Source organism: Ovis canadensis, chromosome 3 (assembly GCF_042477335.2).
Source record: "Ovis canadensis isolate MfBH-ARS-UI-01 breed Bighorn chromosome 3, ARS-UI_OviCan_v2, whole genome shotgun sequence".
Lineage (NCBI taxonomy): Eukaryota > Metazoa > Chordata > Mammalia > Artiodactyla > Bovidae > Ovis > Ovis canadensis.
The window spans coordinates 148,105,118-148,122,041 of NC_091247.1; the positions used below are offsets into that span (position 1 = coordinate 148,105,118).

General features: G+C 37.8%; 1 protein-coding gene across 9 annotated transcripts in view; it reads right to left on the reverse strand.

Moving 5' to 3' along the window:
• Positions 1–16,924, reverse strand: part of TMEM117 (transmembrane protein 117) — a 647,436-nt gene that overhangs the window by 118,223 nt on the left and 512,289 nt on the right. For 7 of the 9 annotated variants that reach the window (XM_069584531.1, XM_069584534.1, XM_069584532.1 and 4 more), the window contains one exon: positions 6,693–6,852. In XM_069584531.1, coding sequence (XP_069440632.1) covers positions 6,693–6,852 — 160 coding nt within the window. Of the gene's footprint in view, positions 1–1,855; positions 2,326–5,579; positions 6,853–16,924 lie in introns of those variants that run through there. The other 2 variants (XR_011255891.1, XR_011255892.1) reach the window with 2 other exon arrangements.

Consider the following 16,924-nt stretch of genomic DNA (forward strand, 5'->3'; position numbering starts at 1 on the left):
CGAGCTGGTTTTAGAAAAGGCAGAGGAACCAGAAATCAAATTGCCAACATCTGTTGAATCATTGAAAAAGCAAGAGAGTTCCAGAAAAACATCTATTTCTGGTTTATCAACTATACCTAATATTTTTACTGTGTAGATCACCACAAACTGTGGAAAATTCTGAAAGAGATGGGAATACCAGACCACCTGACCTGCCTCTTGAGAAACCTGCATGCAGGTCAGGAAGCAACAGTTAGAACTGGACATGAAAAAACAGACTGGTTCCAAATAGGAAAAGGAGTACAACAAGGCTGTATATTGTCACCATGCTTATTTAACCTATAGAAACACTGGGCTGGAGGAAGCACAAGCTGGAATCAAGATTGCCAGGTGAAATATCAATAACCTCAGATATGCAGATGACACCACCCTTATGGCAGAAAGTGAAGAAGAACTAAAGAGCCTCTTGATGAAAGTGAAAGAGGAGAGTGAAAAAGTTGGCTTAAAGCTCAACATTCAGAAAGCTAAGATCATGGCATCCGGTCCCATCACTTCATGGCAAATAGATGGGGAAACAGTGGAAACAGTGGCAAACTTTATATTTTGGGGCTCCAAAATCACTGCACATGGTGATTGCAGCCATGAAATTAAAAGACACTTGCTCTTTGGAAGAAAAGCTATGACCCACCGGGAGAGCATATTAAAAAGCAGAGACATTACTCTGCCATCAAAGGTCCATCTAGTCAAAGCTATGGTTTATTCCAGTAGTCATGTATGGATGTAAGAGGTGAACTATAAAAAAGCTGAGCACTGAAGAATTGATGCTTTTGAACTGTGGTGTTGGAGAAGACTCTTGAGAGGCCTTTGGACTACAAGGAGATCCAACCAGCCAATCCTAAAGGAAATCAGTCCTGAATATTCATTGGAAGGACTGATGCTGCAGCTGAAACTCCAATACTTTGGCCACCTGATGCAAAGAATTGACTCATTTGAAAAGACCCTGATGCTGAGAAAGATTGAAGGCAGGATGAGAAGGGGTCAACAGAGGATGAAATGGTTGGATGGCATCACTGACTTGATGGACATGAGTTTGAGCAAGCTCTGGGAGTTGGTGATGGACAGGGAAGCCTGGCATGCTGCAGTACATGGAGTCGCCAAGAGTTGGACAGAACTGAGCAACTGAACTGAACTGACAGCATCACTGGCCTCTGTGGTCATCACCACTGCCTAGTCCTGCCCACCTCCACCCACTCACACACACTGGAAAATTTTACTGGCTCCTCCACTCACTCCTGCCTATATCTATATTTCTAGCCTTTCACCTCTCCTCCTCCTTCTCTTCCTTTCTCTTCCGTCTTTCACTCTGTCTCTCTTCTTGTCTAGTAAAAACCCCAGAACGTTCTCTAACTTATGAAGAGGAATTTCCTTCTTCTAAAGCCTTCATATTTTGGGAGGGTGGGTTAGCTGAATTTAAAAGTGTCAAGGCAGGAATTTTTACTTCCAACCTGAATAATTCATCTAAATATAGTCTTTTTCAAATATCTCTATTTTTTCTACTCATATCTATTCCATTAAATTGTGAATTCCTCTCTGCAGCTACAGACTCCTGTGCACTGTGTTACTGATCTTTGATCTCCTTTCCCCTATCCTCTGTCTCCAGCACCTGCTAAGATGAACACTAGAAATGAATTTTTAAATGTTTTCTTATCTTAATGGAACAAAACTGAGTTTTCACATTGATGACTATGATACTACTCCTAGTTGGAAAAATTTTTTCTTGTTCCTTGTTCTGTCTTCTAAAATTCAAGATGCTTGTCTTAATTTAATTTCTTTTCTGAAGCTCCTCCCTACTGGTCTGTCTACACTGCTATCTCTCTTTTGTTTATTTTTTTTTTGTGAACCCCTAAGACACATTTTCTTCTTTGCTTACTCTGTGTGTGTGCGCTAAGTTATTTCAGTTGTGTCTGACTCTTTGAAACTCTATGGACCATAGCCCAGCACGCTCCTCTGTCCATGGGATCTCCAGGCAAGAACACTGGAGTGGGTTGCCATGCCCTCCTCCAGGGGATCTTCTTCACACAGGGATCAAACCAACATCTCTTATGTTTCTTGCATTGACAAATGGGTTCATTACCACTAGCACCACCTGGGAAGCCCTTGCTTCCTGGACAACATATATTTTTAATTCTTATATGTCTTAGGTATATCTTTGCTTCAATATAGCAGAAAAGATGAGTAGGTGGGATATATGTGCTTAGTCACTCAGTTGTATCCAGTTCTTTGTGACACCATGGACTGTAGCCTGTCAGGCTCCTTTGTCCATGGGGGATTTTCCAGGCAAGAATACTGGAGTGGGTTGCCATGCCCTTCCCTCCAGGGGATCTTCCCAACCCAGGGATTGAACCCAGGTCTCCTGCAGTGCAGGTGGATTTTTTTTTTTTTTAACCACCTGAGTTATCAGGGAATCCCAGATGGAATATAACGGCAGATTAAATACTTAAGGAAGGAATTCAAGGAGTATATAAAAGTTAAATGACATAAACAAATTTGAGACAAGATTTCCTCAGAGGGAATGTTCTTTACAATTTACTTCTTGTGTTCTACAGTAATGTGTGATTTATATGAGTCATGTTATAGTTTATTGGCATCTGTTTATGCCTTAGTTCTAGCGAATTTACTAAAACTCAGAAAAATGTGATACAACAAATAGTATTCACAAAAATGTAGAAAAATTCTAGTTAAAAGTCATAAAAATAAATAATTGCACTTTCTCTGAAAATATTCAGAATGGGCCTACTAGTCCTGTTAATATAAAATCTTTATAGCCATACTATAAGATTCTAATGGTTTTTCTTTAACCAAGCATTTAAATATCTTTCAGTCGTATAAGTTGAATTTTCCTACCATTATAAAAGCCTAGAATCGATTACTTTTAAATCACTTAAATAATTCTAATGAGGCAAAACCTTTTAGTGAAACTACTTCTCCATTTCCACCAATTTCTCTACTTTTCTATTTCTCTTTTGTTAGAAATATGTGGATATGAAGTGGATTAGATCAGAGCTTAGTTGGTTATGGACTTGTTAGGACGTTTGTGTTAGATATTTTTAAAAGCTTGAATATATATGCCTTCTGAGGCTCTGATTCCTTAAATCCACTCTCTCACCACATGAACTAGTTCCTTGAACTTCAACATGATGCTCCCAGAAGGGGACCAAGTTTGCATGAAACTCGGTGCCAAAATGCCACTACTTTATCCTCATCAAGCAGTTATTACTCTGAGTCTATTGCTGCACATGTAAGGCTCTGTGCTAGAGAGGCTCCAGGGACAGATAGTTATAAGCAATGGCTTATGCTCTACCAAGCAGGAAAAGGTGAAATGCTGATTTGCAGGTTGGGTAAAATGTGCCTCAGGAGTTGCAAGGAGGAAGTCATCCCATGGCTTTAATGAGGGGGCATTGGAATGGTATTCAGTGGTCAAGTCAAAACAAGCAGAACAGGACTGAGAGACGTGATCTGGGAAAGAAACAGAGGATCACAGACATCCTGGAATAAAGCTGCTGGGGTCAAGTAATAGTCCTCGGGGCTGGGGCAGAGCCAGATCATAGAAGATGTGAGAGAATACATAGATAAGGTCAGACCACACAGGGCACTAACAGAGAGCTCCTGGGGTCTGGACTTCATTCTTTGACAATGGGAGTCACTGACAATATTTTTGGTTGAAAAGTGACATACACATCATGATGTTTCAGATTGGAAACTTAGGAGGGTGAGTTGTATAGGGCATATGGGCCAAAGGGACATCTGGAGGCAGAAGGTTCAACTGGAGATTAGTTTACAATAGTACAGAGGAGAGTCAGGACTGGAATGGTGGCAGAGGACTGAGAAGGAAAGATGAGGTTACAAGAGGCATGCATGCTCAGCCACTTCAGTCATGTTTGGCTCTTTGTGACCCCATGGACTGCAGCCTGCCAGGCTCCTCTGTCCATGGGGTTCTCCAGGCAAGGATACTGGAGTGGGTTGCCATGCCCTTCTCCAGGGGATCTTACTGGCCCCAGGGATTGAACCCTCAGCTCCTGTGTCTCTTGCACTGCAGGCAGATTCTTTAACCACCTGGGAAGCCCCACAAGAGACATAGCAAATGATGAATCAGTATGCCTGGCTGGCTTACTAAGGGTTGAGAGAGAGAGCAAAGAAGTTAATCAGACCTCCTCTGGGGGGGGCCTCATCTTCGACTCCTCCTTGTATTAGACACCTATTAATCTGGTTTTTGAGGCCCAACTTCTCCCCCATTTATCTTTAGGACTGCTTCACTCCAAGCAGGACACAGACAGATGTAGGACAATCTGGTCCCTGCTACTCCTTCCCTGGAATCCAGAGGCAGACCCAACAGCCAGAGAGCAGTCTCTCTTTCAGGTGCTGACTGTGGCCATCTTCTTCCATGTGAACTGGAAAGCTGAAAAAGCTGCTTTACAGCAAAAGAGAATAAGAAAGTAGCAGCGAAGAAAAAAAGATGAGAGCTGGAGAATAAGAGCTTGGTCTGGGCTTCCTGTTACACTTTAGTCTCTGCTTTCGTGTGCCACTAAAACGCTACTGCATACCTCCTCTTTAATTCTGCAGGACAGCCTCATCATGCAGCCATACATTTCCCCCTTTCCCCTTTGACTATGTTGGCTTGGCAGGGTTACTGTTACTTGTAGCCAAAACAGTCCAAACGGATATATTCCTCAGCAGAAACTCTCCATCTTCAGTCAAGGTGTTCTGGGCACGCTCTGAACACTTCAGTATTTATTGACTCCACACTTTCATGCCATTTCCTGCATCTAGAATGCCTTTTCCTTCCGAATCCTGCTGACTCTGCATGCATAAATCCTGATTATTCTTCCTTCCATCTCTCTTTTATTAAATACTCTTTGAGTGACCCATAACATTGGCAAAATGTAACATTACATTTTCCCACTTCAATCCCTGATTTTAGTGAACCTATTGGAAGAATAATTAAAACTATATAAAGAGGGTAAAAGGTGGTGGATGGTAGTAGGAAATCAAGACATTTATGCTCTCACATATACAAATGAAAAGATAATGGTCTACTTGACTATGGATACTTCTGACACTAAGATGGGTTCAAGAGGTACCAGTAGGCCACTTGGGCAAAGTAGATATTTTACAAATGATAGTATATTCATTAAGAGGAGTGTTAGATGAAAGAAAATAAAAATAGTCTTTAAACAACTAATGCATGACACATTATTGTGTAAGTGCTATAAACTTAATTTTACAAATATCCAGAGGAGATCCTACAGCAAGTGAGAGACAAGGAACCTTGCCAGGGCTTCCCTAGGGCTTTCTTCACTATGCTAAACTATCACACAGGAAATAAAAAAGATGTATGTCAAGTTTTAGATGAGACAATAATTCAATTTTATTTAATTCTTAAAAATAACAATGTATTTTAAATTGTCATCCATTAAAATAATACCATTTCCTGGTGGCCCAGACAGTGAATAATCCTCCTGCAATGAAGGAGACCTAGGTTTGATCCTTGGGTTGGGATGATCCCTGGAGGAGGGCATGGCAACCCACTCCAGTATTCTTGCCTGGAGTATCACCACAGATGTAGGAGGCTGGTGAGGTACAGACCATGGGGTTGCAAAGAGTTGGACACAACTGAGTGACTAAGCACAGCACAAAAGAATATATCCTAGGAACGATCTTGAGTCTCATGCCTGGGCACTGTTATATACCAAAACAAAGAAACAAAAACATAACCCCCCTCAAAAATAACAACAATAACCACAAAGGAAAACAGATTGTTATTCTCTTTCAAAACACTAAAGAATATCTTTTATAAAGGCATCTCTTTGCCTCTAGAAATGAGAAAACCAGTCTAGTATTCTGTGAAATCTCACATAAATTCTGAAGATAATGAAGTTTATTTTCCCTTCAGCAATGGAGCCTTTGCTCTGGTGACTTACGATGCCTCTGGAGAGGAAAACACAAAACTGCCTTATGAAAGCAGTAAGAGAATGTCTAGCAAATGGATGGACATCTAATGAACAAGACAAAGCGCCAAAGTGCCAAGTAACAGTTAATGTCTCTTTCTGCTTAACTCAAAGGAACATCCCTAAGACCCAAAGCATTCACACCAGAAGATTACATGAGTAGCACTGGTTAGCACAAAGCCACTGTACAAACAATCTGTTGCTAAGCAGGGCAGAAATATTGTTTACATAAAAATGGAATGATCTCTTGTGAATACTGAAAGAAAGTGATAATTTCCATAACCAGAAAAAGCATTTTTATATTATTCCATTTCAACTGCTTTAAAACCCTGAGTTGCTTTGGCAATTGCTTATCTTGGCTTCATTGGTTTTATATCATCCTCATCTCTGCAGCTTTCCATTTACTAAATGACAGTGATTTTTTTTTCCCCTGAAGCTTTGGCAAAAAACAAAACCATTCTGTATGGTTTCCAGGGTCACCTTGCAATGGTCATACAATGACTTCTTGGTGCCCTTCTCATAAAAGCCCATTTGGCTTATACTCCCAGTAAAAGGGCTGAAAATATGATTAGAGAAGGCTCCATTAATAGCAACTGTAAACTATGCATTTCTCTAGCTTTATGGAGCCTTTCACTGAATGATGTTTACAATATAGAGAACAAAGCTTGGGGTGGCTTCAGTAGAGGAAGAAAATACAAAGACATTTACCTGCATTACAATAAGAAGGTCAAAGACCAAGATGAAAGAAGCCAGGAAGGCTCTGGAAACTTCATCACTGGGCAAAAATCCCCGATTCAGCTTGTCCCAGCTGATCCAGTCAGTTGTGATGACAAGTACAACCACAGACGTCAGAGTAAAAAGAACTGTCCTGCAAGGAACATGACAGTAAAGAACATTAGAGTAATAATACAAACAGTGGCGAGTGCACATGAGCTGCTGTATTAAACATCTACCCTTTGCCAAGTACTTATCCTAAGGCATAATCCCCGAAAGGAAGATGAAAAGAGAAGCAACTTGAGCTTTCTTTCAAAAGCAATTAGAAAAAGGTATGATAGTATCTCTTTCAAGAATGTTCCCAAAGAAAAATAAGGCACTGACTATAGAAAAAATAATTACAACAAAATATTATAAATAACCTTACTTAGTATACCATATATTCCAAAGAGAGCATTGGTTGTAACTCTCATTATATATACATTATTTTACTGAAGGTGGCAGACATACATAAAGCAGATGGGTAAGAAAGTCCTTGAATTCCATGATCATTCTAAAAAGAGAGAATATAGATAGATGGGTCTCCTTCATCATCCCCATAGCCTGACAAGCTCTGTAGAGAAGCCACTTCTACATGCCGAATGAATAGCCTCTTCTCATGGGACTCATATCATAGATCACTTCGGGCCTAGTGACCTATCCAGGTCACACAACGTCTGATTCCCCCATCCCTAGTTATAAGATACCGTGTGTGTTAGTTACTCAGTTATGTCCGACTTTGTGAATGCACGAACTGTAGCCCACCAGGCTCTTCTGTCCACGGAATTCTCCAAGCAAGAATACTGGAGTGGGTAGCTATTCCCTTCTCCAGGAACGGCTTCCCAACCCAGAGATCGAACCCAGGCCTCCCACACTGCAGGTGGATTTGGTACCATCTGAGCTACTAGGGAAGCCCAGAAGATATTAGGGGCCTGAGATTTTTCTTTTATTTATTTTTGTAGCCTCCATAAAATCATATACAATTATATGCAGATGGAGTTCAAAGAACATTGGTTGAAACTGTAACAATTATGAAATAAAATCTTAAAGAAAATACTTAAATTGGTCTTTAATACTGATATTCAAAGTGAATCTGAAATGTGGGCGGTGAAAATGCAATCTGCCAGAGAATGTCCATCATGTAGTAGAGCCTCTGCTTTTAGAGTGATCTTTATACAAAGATATTGTTTTGAATTATATGAAGAAAAATTAAAAAGAAAAAATATTCTGAAAATAATTTTAATGTAAAGGAATAAATAAAATAGAGAAAAGAAAAATGGAATAATATGAATCATCCTAGAATTCTCTTAACAACTGAACAAACTACAAATTTCTAAACTAAAACTTGAAGTTTCCTTTTTACAACTTTCTATTTGGAACAAGTTATATTTTGATAAAATGAATATAATGAACTCTTCTTTAGATTTTTACCCTATGAATAGAAAGATACATTTTTTTTATTTTAGAAAATAAAAATATCTTAAAATTTATTAAAATTGCAGATTCTAAAGAACTTGACTCATTATCTCCAAAGTATAAATTAAAAATTATCTATGCTACTGTTTAGAACATCTTTGAGCATTTCCTGAAATCCAAATGGATTAAATGAGCATGAGAGAAATCCTAAATAACTGTTAACTACAACAGAAAGAAATTGCAAATATTATACAGTGAAACATAAGAACAATGGAATTAAAAAAAATTTTTAAGTCAATTTGTTTTTGTCTTCTTGAGTTTTGAGAAACTTTAAGCAAGTTTGAATTAAATTACAATTTCTTTTGTCAACAAAAATATAACAACTTTCACGAAGAATAGATGGATATTAACTATTTTCTGAAGCTCTTTTTTGATAATAAAGGTATTTCCTCTTCACTCTTGGCTTTTCATATGTGTGCTTCACAAGGATGCTATGAATATATATACTTCTTAGTATACACTGTATAACTTGTTCAGTCACTCAGTTTTGTCCAGCTCTTTGCGATCCCATAGACTGCAGCATGCCAGGCTTCCCTGTCTGGTACAGGTTGGTAAATGGTTGGGATCCCAATTCTCTCAAGCTTGTCCCTTTCTGCCTATTTCACAAGGCTCCCCCACCTTCCTGTTATCCAGTACGAGAGGGTGAAGTCTTGGTGAAACAGGGTTACAGCTCCAAGGCTAGCATCCATCCTATTGGTCTGAGCCTGTGGTTGATAGGTTAGTATTTTTAATGTCATTGCTGCACTTTCCCCAAGAGACAGCTGAAATCTTATTTTTGTGAAGACAGTTGATTACATAAGAATTCATATTTAATATTACTTCAATGGTCTAAGTATGTTAACTGATACTGTAAAATTAAATATTAATGCAGAGGCATATTTTTAGGTGACAAAATATGAGATTTTGAAATGATTGTTTGATGAATAATCACAAGTCTCACCTATTACAAAATTCACAAAGGAGTTATTTTGTTTTTAAAATTTATTTTATTGAAGAATTGTTGATTTACAATGTTGTGTCAATTTCAGTTGTACAGCCAAGTGATGCAGCCACACCCACACACACCCACACACACACACATATATATATATATTCTTTTTCATATTTTCCATTATGGTTTATCACAGGGTACTGACTACAGTTCCCTATGCTATACAATAGGACCTTGTTGTTTATCCACTCTATACAAAATTGTTGCATCTGCTAATTCTGAACTCCCAGTTCATCCCTCCCCTATACCCCTTTTCCTTGTCAACCACAGTCTGTTCAAAGGAGTCATTCTTACTCATGCTAATAATCTCACTGTACTGTGAATAAAGTCATTAAAAGTAATCATTAAAACTCTTTGGTAATTAGAATTTATCATAATATCTGTTGTAGAGCTTCAGCGCTCTACAGAACTTCCTGAGACCAGAATGTCTCAGAGCTTCCTGAGACCAAATCTATACCAATTCATGTCTTAGATGTTTAGTTTATTTGATATATTTTATTTACCCAATAAATAATAATACTCTTCCTAAGCACTTTTCCTAGGTGCTTTCTTGGCTTTATTAATTACTTCTGTTTTGACAAAGAGTATTGCTACAGATCTCAAGAGAAAGTTACTTATAAAATATCTTATTACTCCAAAGAGAAATTAAAGGAAGTATTCTGCCTGATATTTAATATTTAATACTATAAAAAGAATAAAAATGGCAATCATTAAATATGAATGCACAGCTCAGAGAAGGAGCTCTAAAAATAAAGTCAAGAGGATGGAATAAAGAAAAGGAAAAGGGGATCAAAATCCATTAATTGGTTATTCCACCTCCAAAGTTACATTCAATGCCTTATCTAGATATAGATAAGATGTAGACAGTTTGTGGAAGCAAAACTATTGCTTGTGATTTGTTTTTCTGAACCACCTCTTATAAAACTGATAGATTGTACCATGCTATGATAATTCAGTTAAAGCACCAGTTTCAAAGAGCCATGACTCTATTAGGTTATACAAAAATAGTCACTTTTATGGGAAACTTCTATGAAGGAAACAGTAACAATAACAAATTACTAGTCATGGGCTTCCCAGGTGGCTCAGTGGCGAAGAATCTGCCTGCAGTGCAGGAGACATGGGTTCGATCCCTGGGTTAAGAAGATCCTCAGGAGAAGGTAATGGTAACCCACTCCAGTATTCTTGCCTGGAAAATTCGACAGACAGAGGAGCCTGGTGCGTTACAGTCCATGAGGTTGCAAAAGAGTCAGACACAACTTAGCGACTAAACAACAACAAAAATTTACAGGCATGCCACCTGCAATATGTCACAGACTGGTATAAGAGCTTTACACAAATTAACTAGTATAATTCTTGTGTGTGTGTATAATTCTTACTACAATCCAATATCAACTAACTCCAAATTGCAAATGCAGAAACTGAGTGAGTGAAAGTTCAGTTAACTGAACCTGTGCTATGGATTTTATCAATTATATAAAATAAAAGATATAAGATGACTCAAATCCAGGCTGACTCATGAAAATCTGTGTAATAACTGCTATACACACTGCCTCTCATTTGAAGCACTTGATTTTACTTTCTCATTACTAGATCCATAGCTAAGATCTCACTCATTTTCCATTTTTATTATTAATGTAAGTATAATGTTGGAAAGTTATGATCCAGGAATGCTTAACATTGAAAAGTAAAAGTGACAGAGCCTCTAACAAGAACTGACAGGAAATGATTAAAAAGGATAGTGAAAATGGATCCTCATGGATGCTAGCCATCATTGCAGCATCCTTTGGTTTTTATTTAACCAATATGGTTGAAAAGATGTTTACTCTGGATCATGATTCTTGGGAGTTCCAACTTCTCTTTTTAAATAGCATCCAATTAAACAATTATCTGGATTATTTCTTTTCAAGCTGTAGCCAGCAGCAGCAGGACGTCCTGGCTCATCAATTCTACTGCCTCTGGTTTCTGGCCACCAGTCAAACAGAAAGAACTCACACATAATTATCAGCTGAAGTGGTTAGTCTCATGTCCGTGTTTTCAAATTTCCAGTGTGTTTGCTTTCCCTCAATTGCTGCTAACTCCTCTTAAATTAATAGGAATTAGAATGTGAGACCAAGAAGGGTTAAAAGAGCTTTTCTAATTCACTGCCCAATCTTTGGGCTTGGCTCCTGGGAACCACAGGGTTGCTATGGAATTGTGAATTTATATGTGCACTATTAGTTGTCAGTTAAACGAGAAAATTAAATGCTTCCAGAGAGGTTAGGGAACTTGCTCATGTCACGTGGATTGCCAGGGACAGGACTTGCCCTGTAGTAAACTACTTTCTCTCTGTAGCTAAAAATCAGCAGATATGCTAAAAAATTTAATATCATCTGGATCTCATCTGGAAACATACTTTATAATCTACTCAAATATCTATTACGTATGTTGATTGGAAACAGAGTAGTGCATGTAAATGAATCAAGATAATTCCCCAATAGTGGTTTAATTCATAGTCTTAACCATTCTTTCACTCTAATTTCTTGATTTTTGAAAAAATACTGAACTTCTATTTTAAGTAACTAAATTAGTTAATGTTGCTTTCCCTCTTCCATTATAACCACTGTAAGACAGACTTATTGCACAATTAAATAGCCTGAAATCAGAGATTAAATCAAGAGAGAGAAGAACTGGTATTGAGCTTGGATTATCCACAGAGGGCTAACTCAGTGTTAATCATCACACAATTTCATTTTGACTAAACCAGGCAGCAGGGATGTAGAGAATCTCCTAACTCATATATTATATGTTGAATAAAACAAAATCATCAAAATTTGATCACGTTTTATACTACTAAAAATAGCAGTTTCATGTGATTCAACATAATAAATGTTTTCATATGTTTTAATAGATTAGCCATTACTCATGTTCTAAAATGTTTATAATCTTTTATTCCAGTCATGAGTATCATATTTTTTTCTGATTATGTGGCACAATTACTGTAACTGCTAAAAGAAGTAAAAGTCACTTTAATTTCTTTCTATAGTACTTGTGTTAAAATGTTGAAGCTCAATCAAAACAAGTCAGATAGTATTTTATAATTTCTCATAAGAAAATAAAATTCTGTGAATCTTATTAAAAATGAAAATTCTAATGTTATCACTATAAAAAAGAATGAATGCATGGATCAAGATGGCAAATTTAATCTTACAATTAAGTTAGTTATAGTTTCATATGTTAAAGTACTAAACACATAAAATGAAATGTGACATGCCAATAGAATTTAAAATGATTTAATATCATTATTTCTCACCATGTTGTTTAGAGGGGAAAATAAAACAAGCAGGCATAAACAGAAGAATATTCTTCTTCACTTTCCATTGTAAAACTGAGAGCCAGTTCGAACATCCAGTTCCATTTGGAACACCAACTACCAGCACACAGAAGTTGTGACCTGAGAGATGGCCATGAGATAATCCTGACACTTTTCATTTTGCTTGTTTTAATGACCAATGTTACCACTGCAACACTGTGAGTAAAACAACCACCACCTAGATCCTCAAGCCAGCTCACCCTGAAATTCATGGGTTTACTCAGCACCATCACCTAGCTAATGAAGTCAAGATTGCTTCTTAGAAGTCCATAAAGAAACGGTTTTAGTGTCCTTCCTGTTTCCCACTCTTACGAGCAAGAAGCACCAAGGGAACACAAAGGTGACGCTCGCTTAGTGACCTAGGGAAAGGGCACAGCTTCTCATGTGGCTTTCTTTAATGCTACAGTCAGTTCTTGGCCAACCTGAACAGATGTGTTAAGATAGGATCCTGTGAAACAAGATGCAGTTATTAAACTTATCTTGTTTGTGGCTCTATGGGGATTTGGAGATGGTAAAGGAAATTATTAGACTTTAATGTTGTCCATTAAACTATATGTTTATGTTTTATTTATCTTTATATCTCTCTATTATTCCATGAAGAAAAGTGTCCTGAATACAGCAGGAGCTCAAAATGCAGTGAACAAGTTGAAATGAAGAAGATATTTAGCAACTCTTGTTTCTGAAAGGGCATGAAAGAGGTGGCTAAAAAAGGCACCTCTGGGTTGGGTCATCTGGCCATGCAGATTTTAATTTATGTGGACAGGGTCCTGGCATGCTGATCTACATAAACAATGCCCCCTTGGAGTTCTTCGGTGTCCAACCATTGCAACTTAATGTGGAATCCTAGCCATTGGCAATTTTGACATAAAAGGTGACAAATGAAATGGCCACATTCCTTTCAGTGGCCTGAATTTCTCTAGTTGTGTCTGAATGATGTCAGTTTACTCAGAGGTACTTAAAAGTAGCTTATTGATACAGAGCATAGTTAGTTTTGGTCTCAAGAAATCAATTTAGTTTCTTTATGTTTCATAATTCTAGATGTGGAACAAAACACATGTTTTAGGAAAAAATTACTTAGTGCGCTGCAAAGTTCTTTGGATTTGAGCTGTGTCATCCATTACTAATTATCAATGACTGGCTACTGCTGCTAAGTCGTTTCAGTCGTGTCCGACTCTGTGCGACCCCAGAGATGGCAGCCCACCAGGCTTCCCCGTCCCTGGGATTCTCCAGGCAAGAACACTGGAGTGGGTTGCCATTTCCTTCTCCAATGCATGAAAGTGAAAAGTGAAAGTGAAGTCACTTAGTCGTGTCCGATTCCTAGCGACCCCATGAACTGCAGCCTACCAGGCTCCTCCATCCATGGGATTTTCCAGGCAAGAGTACTGGAGTGGGGTGCCATTGCCTTCTCCGAATGACTGGCACATTACTGATATTTTAAAAACAGTAAGAATAAATCAATTGATTTAATCTAGTAAAGCTCAACATTCAGAAAACTAAGATCATGGCATCTGGTTCCATCACTTATTGGCAAATAGATGAGGAAACAGTGGAAACAGTGGCTGACTTTATTTTTGGGGGGCTCCAAAATCACTGCAGATGGTGATTGAAATGAACTAAAGTCTCTCAGTCGTGTCCAACTCTTTGTGACCCCATGGACTGTAGCCTACCAGGCTCTTCCGTCCATGGGATTTTCCAGGCAAGAATACTGGAGGAGGTTGCCATTTCCTTCTCCAGATGGTGACTGCAGCCATGAATTAAAAGATGCATACTTCTTGGAAGGAAAGTTATGACCAACCTAGACAGCATGTTAAAAAGCAGAGACATTATTTTGTCAACAAAGTTCCGTCTAGTCAAGGCTATGGTTTTTCCAGTGGTCATGTATGGATGTGAGAGCTGGACTATAAAGAAAGCTGAGCGCCGAAGAATTGATGCTTTTGAACTGTGGTGTTGGAGAAGACTCTTGAGAGTTCCTTGGACTGCAAGGAGATCCAACCAGTCCATCCTAAAGGAGATCAGTCCTGAGTGTTCATTGGAAGGACTGATGTTGAAGCTGAAACTCCAATACTCTGGCCACCTGATGCGAAGAGCTGACCCATTTGAAAAGACCCTGATGTTGGGAAAGATTGAAGGCTGGAGGAGAAGGAGACGACAGATGATGAGATGGTTAGATGGCATCACCGACTCAACAGACATGAGTTTGTGTAAACTCTGGGAGTTGGTGATGGACAGGGAGGCCTGGTGTGCTGTGGTTCATGGGGTTGCAAAGATTTGGACACGACTGAGCGACTGAACTGAACTGAGTGGAGGAAATAGTATTTATTCCTCACCTGCCCCCAAGCTCAGATACTTCTGCGACTGATGGTATTCCCTTCAGTATTTACAGAGCAAAGGAAGAGGCCTGTGCAATGCAAAATTAGGCTTCATAGACCTAAGGGGCATGCTAATTCTCTGTCTCTTAGCAAACTCACCAACCCAATTTTTCTTCCTAGTGAATTACCATGTACATACTAAATAATTCACCAATTCAATAGAAGAAAGCATGTGAAACATACTCTACTAATTGTTACCTCAGGTATAAAATGTTACCACAAATCAGTAATGAAAGTGGTAATAAAGATAAAGCTATACATAAATGCCTATTAACTACAGATAATGCCAGCAAGAACTATACACCTGTTTGTTTATTTAATGAAAATAAAATGAGAGCTATGATATTCCAAATATATTTTTGACTTTTAAAAATGCCAAGCAGAAATTTTGAGTTAAACATACCGTGTTTTATGTTTTCCTGTTAAATTTATTTTTAAAAAAAGAAGAGAAACTAGGATCTTATGGGGTAAGCAGAACCCAACTATGATTTATTTGTTTTAAAAACTGGGATGAATTTATATACTGAGTTAAAAATGGAGGTTCAGGTAAAATTATGTGACTTCGTTGAAGCCAAGATGTTTAATAAGTCAAGCCAAGGCCGAAAGTATATTTTCAGTATCTTAATATCTCTTGAAGAAGATGTATCATCAGGAGACTGTCCACTGAGAAGAATGCTTTCAGAACTTAAGTACCCCTGGAAGAAAGAATCTTTTCAAAGACACTGGGGACATAATATAATAGCTAGGAAAGCAGATATTACAAACACAAAATACTTCTATGAAAGAAGATGACAAAATAGACCACAGAAATAGAAAAATTCCCAACAGTCTTACAAAAATATGTAAAAGAAATGTCATGTCACAATGGAAGATCAAAAAATTAATATTAGGATTCATAAGAGACATGCTCCATTCTTGAATTCTAACGGAAAAGATTTTTTAAAACATCTAAAGCTTTATTACTGCAGATATATATTTATTTTCTCTTGGGAACCTGTGAAGAATCTTTGATTTGTTTATAAATAATTCAGGACAAACTAGAAAGAAAAAAAAAAACTACTTCACTAAAAAAGAGGAAAGGAGTATGTCAGCATTAGTCAGAGAACCAACTTATAAATTTGATTTAATTAATAGTAGATTGCTGACATTTGAAAAGTAGGTCATCCATCTTATCTGGTCAATCAGTGGAAAATTTTGAAGCTGTGTAAAAGTGCAATTTTATCAAGAATTTAGATAGCTCCTTGAGAAAATAATGCTATTTCAGGTAATGTACAAGATTGACAAATAGTATTGCTTTTTGAATAAGAAAGTCATATTGTAACACATGCATGGACACAGAAAATTCAAGCAATATTTGAGCATGTAAGGCATAGACATAAATTGAAGGGACATAGGAATGATCTCTGCCTTTAAGGAACTTATCACCAGCTAAAGGAAGGCAACATATACAAACAAATCCAAAGTTAAGCAAAAACCATGCTGCTACAGAAGTTTTCAGGAATATCTGATTTATTTTTATTCAGGTATGGAAAGTATCTAGGACATTTAATGAAATTAGACAGAAAAATGAGTAGATTGCAATAGTGGAATGGATATTGCAGATAAAAAGCAAATCTGAAAGAAAATATGGAAATAGTAGTAGTGGGTAGTAGTGGAATTTTAGGAAGAGTGACATATTTCCGAAGTTTCTAGACTGTGTGACTGAAAAGATTGTGAAGTCATTCACTGAAGTGAGAAATATGAAATAAAGCAGGAATGAAATAGTTTGAATCCTGTTTTGAACACCTTGCTGAGTTTAAGGGGCTGGTAGGGCATCCCTATAGGAATGATCAATAGTCAGCTGGTGATAGGAATTTGGCCAAGGATAGATCAGGCCCTGGGTTTTGGTTCACTCAAATACAAGTAATTGTTAAAATGTGTGTTTAGTTGCTGAGTCATGTCTGACTCTTTTGTGACTCCATGTACAGCAGCCTGTCAGACTCCTCTGTCCAGTGAGAGCTTC